General features: G+C 39.8%; 1 protein-coding gene across 1 annotated transcript; it reads left to right on the plus strand.

Moving 5' to 3' along the window:
* The first annotated feature begins 10,060 nt into the window (after window positions 1-10,060).
* LOC118856923 (olfactory receptor 2AP1-like) lies at window positions 10,061-11,002 on the plus strand. The gene has a single exon (XM_036767476.1). It carries the CDS (start codon window positions 10,061-10,063, stop codon window positions 11,000-11,002), a length of 942 nt encoding a protein of 313 aa, XP_036623371.1.
* Window positions 11,003-12,450: the final 1,448 nt, after the last annotated feature.

Here is a 12,450-nt window from a genome sequence, read left to right on the forward strand (position 1 = left end):
TGGTAGGGGCATAGAGATGGGGAGAGGCCAAGGGAGGGATTTTTAGAGGGGAGAATGAGAGAATAGGTAAAAAAGGGGTATAGATGGCTGTTTAGATTTATGGGAATGGGAGAATAGGAGAGGGATCCCTGGAGTGGGGTAGGCAAGCAATAGGAGGGCAAGGTAGTCACTAGACATAAAGGAGAGGAATCAGGAGGGACAGGAAACAAGAGATATGCACAAATATAAAAAAAAGATCAGTAGCAGAGTATGTCTGGGAAAGTATATGTCTATATATGTATGTGTATATGTACATATCTATAGCTATAGAGAAATATATCCAGACTTTATTGTAGCCTTTGGTAGTGTGGTGGGGGGAGGGAAAAAAAGTAAAAAAAAAGTGCACAGCAGAGAACAAAAGAAAACTCACAAGGAAGCAAAGATGGACAATTCTCAACACAGCATGTATTATTTATCATATTGGCTTTCTTGAAATGAAATGAAAATCTATTGTTACATATTTTGAATCCTCTCTTGTGTTCTGCTATGCACACAACTTGATTATTTTCTTTCTTGCTTTGTATTCAAGTTTCAATATTTAACTTTATGGTATGTTTTGTTCCTTTTCTCTATTCTGTATTTGTGTTCTGGCTTTTGAGTATAAAATAAAATAAAACTTTTAAAAAAATTGAGGTTTTTTAATGTCTATAATTGGATTTCTATTCCATGCATTGTATAGATTCTCTTTGGATATCTTATGGCAAGACATAAACATACATCACATAGGATAAGAAGACTCTCAATCAACTTCTCAGTGGCTTTGAACTGGTCCTTCCTCATGCATGGGGTGCATTCCTAATACCTCTCTTCCTTTCAGATGCAGCTCTGGCACCATCTTCTACAAGAAGCCTTTTGTTAATCTCCCGCACAACCCCACAAATGCTAGTGCCCTCCCACCAAAACTAGCTTCTATTTAACCATATCATTTGTGTATATTAACTTTATATTCATCTTATTTATATTGTTACATATACTGCTCATCTCCCACATTAGGATGTAGGTACCTTGCAAGCATGGACTGTTTTATTTTTGGTACATGTATGCCCAGCATCCAGCACAGTGTCTGACACTTAGCATTTCCTTACATGTGAGGTCAACAAAAGGATTATGATATGTACTGATGGAGGAACTGCCCAGGCTTATGAGCTTCCGCATTTACTGGAGTATTAGAGGCTCACCTGGTAGCATGGAATGAAATGGAAGGACTAGATATAGCCTCTAGACCCATGAAAAGGCAATTACAGTTGTATAGGTATAAAGCAGTAAGAGCTACACCTAAAATGGTGGTAGTGGGAATCAAGAGCAAGAGGGTTTTCTAATGGCTGGTTTTGTTCACTATTACTGCATTGCTTCCATAGGGTTAGTCCATCAATAAATATAATCTGTCCTCAGACTTTCCAGAGATATAAAGTGGATGCCTGAAAGAATTATTTAGAACATTCATGTTAAAAGAAACAAATGGAGATGGAGGTAGAAAGAAATATGTAAAGGGGCCCCAGATGATCCAGATTAGAGGACAACAGCTATTGCCTTTCATTTTCTTCTCATGAAACATAACTCTGAAGGAGAGTTAAATTACTACACGTGCTGTCCAATTAACTCCCAGAGGAACGAGCTAAACCTTTGGGGCTCTCCATTTTTCATGATCAATGATCATGTGATTCTTGCCTATTTGCTGCATGTCTTTCCTGACAATTTCGTGTTTCAAAAAAAGCAGACATATCAAATTCACAAGAGAATGATGTATCTCATCATCACTTGAAGAAGGTGAGGGGAGGGGAAGGTGAATGTAAATACATTTGTTTCTACCAACATTGATGTGTATCGGGAACTCTCTGCAGGTTGTCATACTTGCTGGTAAAGAAGTGGATTGGTTTCTGGGTATGCTCACAGGGAGTCCTGATTCTGATGCATCATTTGAAAGAAAATGCAGAAAAGAGAAAAAAACTCTAGATTGTTTTTCAAAGGCAGTTCAATTAGTGTCTGCTTTTCTTGATGGCTCAGGGACCATTCCCCAAAGGACACCAAAGCCTTCAAATCCTCCAAAGGAACCTTTTGGACAAAACAGGAGGGCAGAGCTGTTGCTCCAGTGTGAGGTAGGTGAGGGTTCTTGGGGCCCAGACACCAACACAAGGATTCTTAACTCCACTAACATTTCACCTCTATTTGGTCACTTTCCATCATTGCTCTCCTGATAACAGAAATAAGGTCAACCCAGCCTTTGGTTTTTCATCCATTTAAATATACTTTGATGGTTATTTTCAAAATTAGAGGAGCTGTACCCTCATTATATTGCTTAAACATGACAAAATTTGTCATCAATCCTTCTGTGAGTGACTGAGAGGAAAGGAGAAATCCAGGAGCAGAAATGATTCTTTTCCTGTCCTTCTACATCTTTTCTGATCCCAACCACCCTGTCTTTCTTTTACATTCTTTCCTTCCCATTGCCTTCTCCATCCCACAGTTTGCTATGGCCAAGACAAGGAAAGAGGAGAGAAGGTGAGGTGCAGAAGGGAGCTATAGAGGAGCATGCAAAGCTCTCAGAGACAGTTTTCTGTGGATCAGAAGAAGGAGAAAGTCATCAGAGTGCTCCAAAAAATGCAGGAATAACTTAGGACATTTGAGTCACCTCCACATCCTCCATGTCCTCCCTCTCTCACTCCCATCCAACCTCATACTCTTATGCCCCTTTTTGTCCTCTTAGCTACATGTAAGAGAATCAAGCACTGGGAAACCTGAAGAAAAGTGCTGACATTTTCTAAAATTCAATTTCAGTGTTTTCTCAAATACAGCTTTATTTTTTTATATCAGTACAGACTTATTTTCTCTGGTAATGCTTTGGGGACCAAGCTAGTTTGCATGCTACTGTAAAGCATTGCTGCCTATTTCTGTGCAACCTTGGGCAAGTCAGAGGACCTTTCTGGGCCTCTCTGTCCTTATGCATAAAGTGAAGATCTCAGACTAGGTGATATTTCTGGTTTCTTCAAACCCTAAATTAATGACCTTACAATTACCACATGATCTCTAAGGACTCTTCTAGCCCTGGTACCAGAGTTCTACATCTTATGAGCCTACATTTTATCAAAAAATCATTTCAAACTTCAATGTGAACTCTCTTAAAGACCTTAACAATGCATCATGTAGTGTGTTTCCATAGACTGGATTCTACTTACCACATGAGTACTATGGAATACATGAAGAGCTTTTTAAAGGCAGGAATAAGTACATGTGGACCATCCAAGTCATTTGAAAAGATAAGTTTAATAACCAAATCAGCTGCCTAAGGACCTGCCATTTGATGGTCTTTTTGTTATTGAATTTTACATTAAAATTCTATGTTGTTCATATCCCCTTGGTGATCACACTGCACCCCCACTAGTTAGTATAGCAAGTAAGTTTATAAGTAGGCGGTATAAAGTGACAGAATATATAGCCAGTATATAGCACAACAGAAGATTGCAAAGGGAAATCTGGAAGTCATGTACAAATTGTCCCAAGGATCAAAGGAATATAATTTGGAAATTGTATCATATATTAACCAAAATTCACGTCATGGTAATAGGTTCTGAATCAGCTGAAGCCACCTAGATGATACTGTCAAAGTTTTTCATCATATAGTATGTAAATCCCAGAAAAATTCCAAATGTCCACAGTAAAGAACAGCAGAACATCAAAAAGGTGCTGGTAAGTTTTAGTTGACAACTTTAAATAGTAACAATAACTTTGAGATGATTTCAAATGTTAATGAACTAATGCCAAGGAGGCACAGATAGGTCTATTCCCTCAAAGAACGCTATAAAAAGGAGACCTCAAACTCCTGCCCCCAAGTCTCCCTTCTGCCTCCATGTTGTCCATGCTGCCTAATGCTCCCAACTTTAATCCATAATTATGTGAGTGACACTCTCTACCTCTTCCCCTTCCCCATGCACTTTGTCACTCTACCTGCCTCCCATGCTGTCTTTCTCTGTACTTCTTTCAGCATTTGTCTCTGTTCTTATGGGCCTTTTGCCCCCAAACACCCTGTGTTTAAATAAATTGTGATTGCCTCCCTGTTTCCTGCTGCTAATTCTGGTCTTTCCTGGTAAGTACACAAAGAAACAGGTATGCCTGTTCGCATATCATAATTTCATAAATTATTAACAATTCAAATTTGAAATGCTTAAACCTTTTTCCAATTAAATGTACTGGATTTTGCTAGAGATTTCATCCCCAGAATTCTGAAACCATGAAATTCATTCTGTGAGTTACCACATAAGTGCTGACATGTCAATCACAGAATTCTTATTAATGATCCTGTACTATTTCCCCCCTCTGCCCAAATTTCTAAAGCAAAAGGGAAAATCGGTTTAATTCTTAAAGCTTAACTATGAAGAGGAAAGAATTGTTGCATCACTTTCAACTACTAGCAAGAAGTATTACAAGTCTGAGAACCAATGCCTTGGATTTCCAAAAGAAACCCTCTTTAGACAGAGAATTTCTTTTCTAAATCAATTCAGTTTCACAGCAGACAATCCTAGACTCAGAGACTGTGAGAGCTCCATCACCATTGTGGGTTTAGAGCAGGAAGGGACCTTAGAGACAATGCAGTTCAACTCCACTTTCCTAAGGGAAATTTGACTTAAGGCCCAGAGAAGGGGTGTGCCCTGTTAAAAGTCACAGCACAAAAAGCCTTTTAAAAGAACCAACAACGGGTTAAGAAATGGCTTTCCTTTGTGCAAAAATTTACCTAAGAAAATGAAAATTAAAATGTGACCCTTATATCACTGGAAAATTTTAAATCAACATGATTTAAAACTACTCACCTTAAAGGGATATTGTATTAATAAAGATTCAGAAAAAAGTCTACATTTTCTCTTAAAATATGAAATACTGGGGAACATATCGATATGTAACTGTTTAATAAATATGAGTTATCAAAAGTGGAGAATTGGTAGAAGTGGGAATGAGGATTTGCCAGTCAGAAAAGCTCTAGGTTGGAAAGAACCTCTCTGTTACTGAAATTCAAAGAGTTCAAAGACATGTTGACTTCTCTGCAAAAGTACAACTAAATAAATGTAGAATGGGCAACCCCATGAGGCTTAGACTTCTTGGGAGCACAGAAAGCCCTTTCAATGTCCATGTCACTTTTGCTGCCCCTCCCTGATGGATAACAAGAACAACTGAAGGTTTCTGCATTTTTGTGTGTGTGTGTGTGTGTGTGTGTGTGTGTGTGTGTGAAACCTTCCCCCATTCCTCTTTAGTGTGCCTCCCAAGTTGAGTTAAGGAACTGGAATTCTCACAATTTAGGTCTGTGTCATCAAATTGAAAAGGCAAGTATAATGTAGATAGCCAATCAATTCGTTAAGATTATAGCTATGAGATGAAACCCATTGATTTAATAAGTAGCCCATAAAAAGACTCTACAATTGAGGTCTCCAATATTGTCCAGTTGATAGTAAAACGTCCATATTCTAAGGCAAAAGCTTTTAATCTTTTTGTGACATCCCTTTGGCCATGTGATTGAAATCCACGTACCTCTTCTCAAAATAATTCCTTTATATGGATAGAATAAAATACTAGGAACACAAAGGAAATTGATTATGTTGAAATAGTTTTACACACACAAATGTGAGCACACACATTTTATACACCCACATACATATCTATATCTAGATATTTCTGTATACTAGTATAAATGCACTGCTCTGGTTATGATTTGAATGCAATTTCCTACTCAGAGGCCAAATTTAGTTATGTGAGTGACACTCTCTGCCTCTTCCCCCTCACTATCCACTTTTGCATTCAACCTGCCTCATGCACTGTCTTCTTCTGTATTTCTTTTATCACTTGTCTTTGTCTTTATGGGCCTTTTGCACCCATACCCTCTGTGTTTAATTAAACTGTCATTGTCTCCCTATTTCTTGCTGCCAATTCTGGTCTTTGCTGTTGCATACCCAAGGAATGAGTCATGCCTGCCCCCCTTTCATAATTGCACAAGTTAGCAATTCAAAATTTAAACCTTTTCCCAGTTGAATGTACTGGACTTTTCTAGAGATTTCATTCCCAAATTTCTAAAACCCTGAAATTTTCTGGTTTGCCACCTAAGTGTGGGCATGTCAACCACAGAATTCTTTGAATTACCATTAATGATCATGTAGTATTTTCCCTCTCCCCCAATTCCTGAAGAAAAAAGAAGAAAGGGTTTAATTCTTAAAGCATAAATATGAAGAGGAAAGAATTATTATATTAATTTCAAACACCAATAAGTAGTTTTGCAAGTCTGAGAACCAATGCCTTGGGTTCCCAAGAGAAGCCATTTTTATTTATTTTTTTTGCTAGGCAATTAGGGTTAAGTGACTTGCCCAAGGTCACAAACCTAGTAAGTGTCAAGGGTCTAAAGCTGGAGTTGAACTCAGGTCCTTCTGATTCTAGGGCTGGTGCTCTCTCCACTGTACCACCTACCTACCCCAGTGCCTCTTTTAAGCAGAGCATTTCTTTCCTAAGTCAATTCAATCTCGCAACAGACAAACCTGGACTCAGATAATGTGAAAGCTACATTAGCATCATGGGTGTAGAGCAGGAGGGCTTCTTATAGATTATTGAAGGAAATCTCATCTGAGGCCCAGAGAAGACATGCAACCTCCTAAAGTTATAGAATACGCACCCAATGGCCTTTTAAAGTAAGCATCAAATTGTCTTACAAATGTCTCCCTTGAGGCAAATACCTACCTAAGGAAATAAAAAATATGACCCCTATATCATTGGACAATTTTCACTGAACATGAATTAAAATTATTCACCTTAAAAGGGATATTGTATTAATACAGATTCAGAAAAAAAATGTCATTTTCTCTTAAAATATAAAATGTTAGGGAAAATCTCCATATTTAACTAAGAAATATGTGTTATCAGGAAAGGGGAGAGTCACTACTAAGATGGCAGAAATGGACAATGAGGATTTGTTGGTCAGGGAGCTCTAGGTTGGTAAAGAACCTCTCTACTGCTGAAATTCATAGCTCAAAAAATGTTGGATATATCTGCAGAAGTGTAATTAAATAAATGCATGATGGACATCCAAATGAGCCTTAGACTTGCTGTGGAGCACAGGAAGCCGCTGCTATTACAACACCCACATCACTGTGTGTGTGTGTGTGTGTGTGTGTGTGTGTGTGTGTGTGTGTGTTTTAAAAGGATTTATTATAAAAAAAAACAAATAGGAAAACAAAGGAATGGATCTATTTTGCCCATTGTGGTTAAAGTTCTTGAAAAGGCCACACACAATAGGCACCTCCACTTTCTCTCCTTTCACTCTCTTTTTAACCCCTTATAATTTGGCTATCAATTTCAATATTCTACCAAAACTACTCTCTCCAAAGTTACCAGGGATCTCCTAATTGCCAAACCCAACAGCTTTGTCTCAGTCCTCACTCTTCTTAACCTTTCTGCAGACGGACACTGTTGATCACCCTCTCCTCTTCGATGGCCTCTTTTCTCTCTAGGTTTTCAGGGTAGCACTCTCTTGGTTCTCCTACGATCCATCTGACTAATCCTTCTCTGTCTCTTTTGCTAGATCCTCTGTCAGATCACACCCTTTAACCACAGGTGTTCCCTACTGTTCTGTCCTGAGCTCTCTTTTTTGTATGCTGCTTCACTTGGTGATCTTTCGGGTTCCCAAGGATTTCATGACACTCTATGCTGATGACTCTCAGATCTACCTATCCTAGTCTACTTGCTGACCTTCAGTCTAACATATTCAACTGTTTTACAGACATCTTAAAATAATATATCCCAAACCAAACATGTCATTTTTCCCTCCCCACCTCCTGTTGCCTGTTGCTGGAGAGGGCAACAGCATTCTCCAGTCTCTAGGTAACATCCTTGACTATCACTTAACCTCCCCCAACCTCAGCCAATCTATGATAGAGACCAGTCACAGTCACCTTTGTTATCTCTGAAATATACATCCTGCTCTCTTCTGAGCCTTCCACCACTCTGGTACACACTCTCATCACCTCACCTCACACCTGGATTATTACAATATCCTGCTCATTGGTCTACCTGCCTCAAGTTTCTCCCCACTTCAGTTTATCCTCCATTCAGCCATCGAAGTGATTTCTCTAAAATGCAGGTCTGATTCTCTCTCTCTCTCTCTCTCTCTCTCTCTCTCTCTCTCTCTCTCTCTCTCTCTCTCTCTCTCTCTCTCTCTCTCTCTCTCTCTCTCTCTCTCTCTCTCTCTCTCTCTCTCTCTCTCACACACACACACACACACACACACACACACACACACACACACACATTCAGTAAACTTCAGAGGCTCACTATTGGCTCCAGAATCAAGTCTTCAGTTTGATGCTTGAAGCAATTCATAACCTGTCCCCCTCCTACCCTTCCAATCTTCCAGGACATGTACATTTTGAGCCAATGCCACAGGCCTCCTGGCTGTTCCATGAACTGTAACACTTCAACTTTTGGCTTGAGGGATTTCTCTGGCCTTCCCCCAGGCCTGGAATGCTCTCTCTCCTCCTGTCCACTTTCTAGTTTCCTTTCAGTCCCAACTAAAATCTCATCTTCTGAAGGAAGACTTTCCCTAAATTTAGTGTCTTTCCCTCCCTTCCTTATTTCTTATTTACCCTTTTGGAGCTCATTTGTTTGCTTATTGTATCCCTGATTAGATTGTGACCTCCTTAAGGGCAGAGACGGTTTTGCTCCTTTTTGTATCTTCAGTACCTAGCACAGTACCTGACACAGAGAAAGTACTTAACAAATTTTGCCTGATTGACTAACTGACTGAGAGAATACTTAGGAAAGTAGAACAGGACTGAGTTGGAAGGAAGCTATGGAAAGGAAGACAAATCTCAGTCTCCAGGTCTGACCTCTCCAGAGCTCCAACATTATACTTTATTCATGCAGAGATTGTTTTTGTTACCACTTTGTTCAAAACCTTTCCATAGCTTCTCCTTAGTGGACAGAAAACTGGCCTTTGGGGTCAGGAAGGACGGAGTTTATATCCCACTTACTTTCTGCAAGCATGTGAGTCACTTAACATCTCAGAGACTTAGTTTCTTCATCCATAAAATGGTGGAATGAATATCAATCAAAACTTATTTATAGTATTGCTGTGAGGCACAAATGGTACGATGCATATGAAACACTTTTTACCCACTGAAGTATTATAAGAAGGCCAGTCTATTACTTTGTTTTAAATTGTCATAAGTAGTCATTATCCATAGTATTATGCATTAATATTGTTGGAAGTGAAGGGGGACTGATCTTCCCTTTCCCACACATACCTTTATCTGATCACAGATAATGGATGTTAATGTGCTAATACACACAGAGACTCAAAAAATTGGCACCACCTCAGGAGACTTCCTTTTCTCAATTTCCTCTTTTAGAAGTCTCTCCTGGTTTCAGGGAGCGGAATTATTCTTCATCTTGTGGTGTTACTTCGTTTCAAATTCTCTGTTGGGACCCATTCCTTTGCATGTAGGGATGAATCCCCAATTATGTTTTATATTTCATTTCACTTCTCATTAACAACACCTTTTCCTGCGATTAGGTCCCTTGTACTAGCTTGCAGGACCAATGTCAATATTTTGTTTCTCCACTGAAAAAAGGTGGTCCAGATAATTACATCTTGTCAACACATTGATAATTTGTCATCTGACATTACATACTCTGACTGCCTGCTCTTGGAGAGAAGGAGAAGGAAGGAGGAGTGTGGACCAAGAGGAATATTTGAATTGAAATCCAGCCTCAGACACTAGGTATGTGACCCTGAGCAAATCAGTTAACGTTTCTCTGCCTCAATATAAAAAAGGGGATAATAACACCAACCTCCTATGTTTCCTGTGAGAAATAAATAATTTATCTGTAAAGCACTTAGCAGAGTGCCCAACACAGAACTGTGCTTAACAAAAGCTTCCTCTATTTCTCCCTCCCTCTTTCCCCTTCTTCATTGATTTTCCATTGCTGCTTTGGTATACATAACTTCATTCTGGTCTCTCTCCCTTGTTCTCCACCTCAACTTTGGCAGAGGTTGATGATGAGAAACCAAACCACAGTGACAGAGTTCTTCCTTGTAGGATTGACAAATGACCCTGAGACCCAAGTTATTCTTTTTGTTTTTCTGCTACTAATGTATCTTTTAAGTATCACTGGAAATCTGACCATCATTATTCTCACCCTGCTGGATTCCCAGCTCCAGACTCCCATGTATTTCTTCCTCCGGAACTTCTCCTTCTTGGAAATTTCCTTTACAACTGTGTTTATTCCCCAAATGCTAGTGAACATAGGAACTGGGAACAAGACTATTTCCTTTTCTAGGTGCTTTACTCAATTCTTTTTTGCCATCTTTTTGGGAGCAACTGAGTTTTATCTTTTGACTGCCATGTCCTATGACCGCTATTTGGCCATCTGTAAGCCCTTGCATTATACAATGCTGATGAACAAGAGACTTTGCCTTCAACTCATCTTTAGCTGCTGGTTGTCTGGTTTCTTGGTTGTTATTGGGCCACATATCATGACTGCAACATTGCCATTCTGTGCATCCAATGTTATCAACCATTACTGCTGTGACTATCCCATATTGCTCCAGTTGGCCTGTGCAGACACACACTTCCTAGAGATGACTGAGTTTGCCTTGGCTGTGGTGACTCTTCCCCTTACATTAGTCTTAGTGATCATTTCCTATGGGTATATCATGCGGGCAATTATGAGAATCCCTTCTGCTCAGAAAAGGAAAAAGGCTTTTTCCACCTGCTCTTCCCACATGATTGTTGTCTCTCTCTCCTATGGCAGCTGCATCTTCATGTTTGTTAACCCCTCTACGAAAGAAACAGCAACTTTTAATAAGGGAGTAGCTGTGCTCAATACCTCAGTTGCTCCCCTTTTGAACCCATTTATCTACACCCTAAGGAATAAGCAAGTAAAACGAGCCTTCAAGAACATGCTCAGAAGGATAAAATTTTTCTTAATAAAGTGAAAATATTTGGAGGAGCTTTAATAAAAGAAACCATAAAGGAAAGTTGATGAGAGAACATCAATATTCTTATGTGGCATGTGCAGAAATTGTTTTCAGGGTCAATAATAGTAGACTGCATTGTCTTGTTTTATCACTTTGAACTCAGCATTTATTGAGTAGAATCCATGACCTGATTTCATTATTAAAAACCTGAGCAAATTTTTAATTTTTCTAGTTCCTTGTGAAAATAATAGATCTTGATTACACTATACATTTTTTCAAAATAATTACATTCTTCCTATGGTGCTCTCAAGGAGCTAAGTACACATCCATTTTTGTCAATAATTAAATGAGGGAAAGTCAAATTAGTCTCTATATTTCGTAGTCCAAAAAAGCCTTCTTATGTTTAATTTAATCATAGATTTAAGGCTAGAAGTAAAGATAGAGAAGCTTGCATCCAATTGACTCTCTCATCTCTCATTCTATAGATAATAATATTCAGACCCAGAGAATGAAAAGAGTTAGATAGTCAAGTCTATCACTCCTACTGGCCTCATTCCCCTGTAACTCAGATTACCAAGCTGGGGTTTTTCAGAGGGGTGGCTTCTATTTGAGGTTCTAGGGGTAACATCTTAACATCTTAAAACTCTAGCACCCAAGCCCCTACAATGGTGCTGTCCATTAAAATTTAGTCGGTGGTATGAATTAACCATTAACAAATGCATTTAGTCAAATGACATAGTGAGTAAAAGTTACAAACCTTCCTCCCATGAATAGAAAGCACACTCACACAAGATGGCAGCTGGAAAGCATGGACTTGTCTAGGGCTCTTCCCCAGGAACCTCCAAACACTAATAAAAATGGCTCTGAATAAATTCTAGAAATGCAGAACCCACAAAATAGCAGAGGGAAGCAGGGCTCCTGCCCAGGACAGCCTGGATGGTCACTGGGTAAGGTCCATCATGCACGGAGCTGGGAGCGGAGGGGAGCAGAGCCCAGCATGGGCTGCACCTGGACCAACAGACCAGGAGCTGGGTGGAGCAGGCCCTAGCACCCTGAATCAGTGAGCTGTGGCAGTTACCAGACTTCTCAACCCACAAACACCAAAGACAACAGAGAAGGTTAGTGGGAAAAGCTGTGGGGAGAGAGTGAAAAGAGTTCGAGGTTCGGCCACTGCCCAGGGGGCAGCGGAAGTGGTACAGCTACAGAGCTATAGCTGTGGTTGCTTCTGGCCCCAGGCCCACCTGGTGGGAGGAATTCAGTGGCAGATCAGAGCAGGAGTGCAGAGCCTGCTTAAGATCTGAGTCAGCTTCAAGTTGGTGGTTCTTTGGGCAGGAGAAGCACTGGTGTGGCAGAGCTTGCTGTGAGAAATAGCTCTGAAAGCAACAGTGCATCCTCTCAAGCTTGGAACAAAGTACTCTCTACTCTACAAGCAGTCATACCCTGAAGAATACCTCAAGGGTCAAGTA

The sequence above is a fragment of the Trichosurus vulpecula genome, chromosome 7 (genome assembly GCF_011100635.1).
Source record: "Trichosurus vulpecula isolate mTriVul1 chromosome 7, mTriVul1.pri, whole genome shotgun sequence".
Taxonomy (NCBI): Eukaryota; Metazoa; Chordata; class Mammalia; order Diprotodontia; family Phalangeridae; genus Trichosurus; species Trichosurus vulpecula.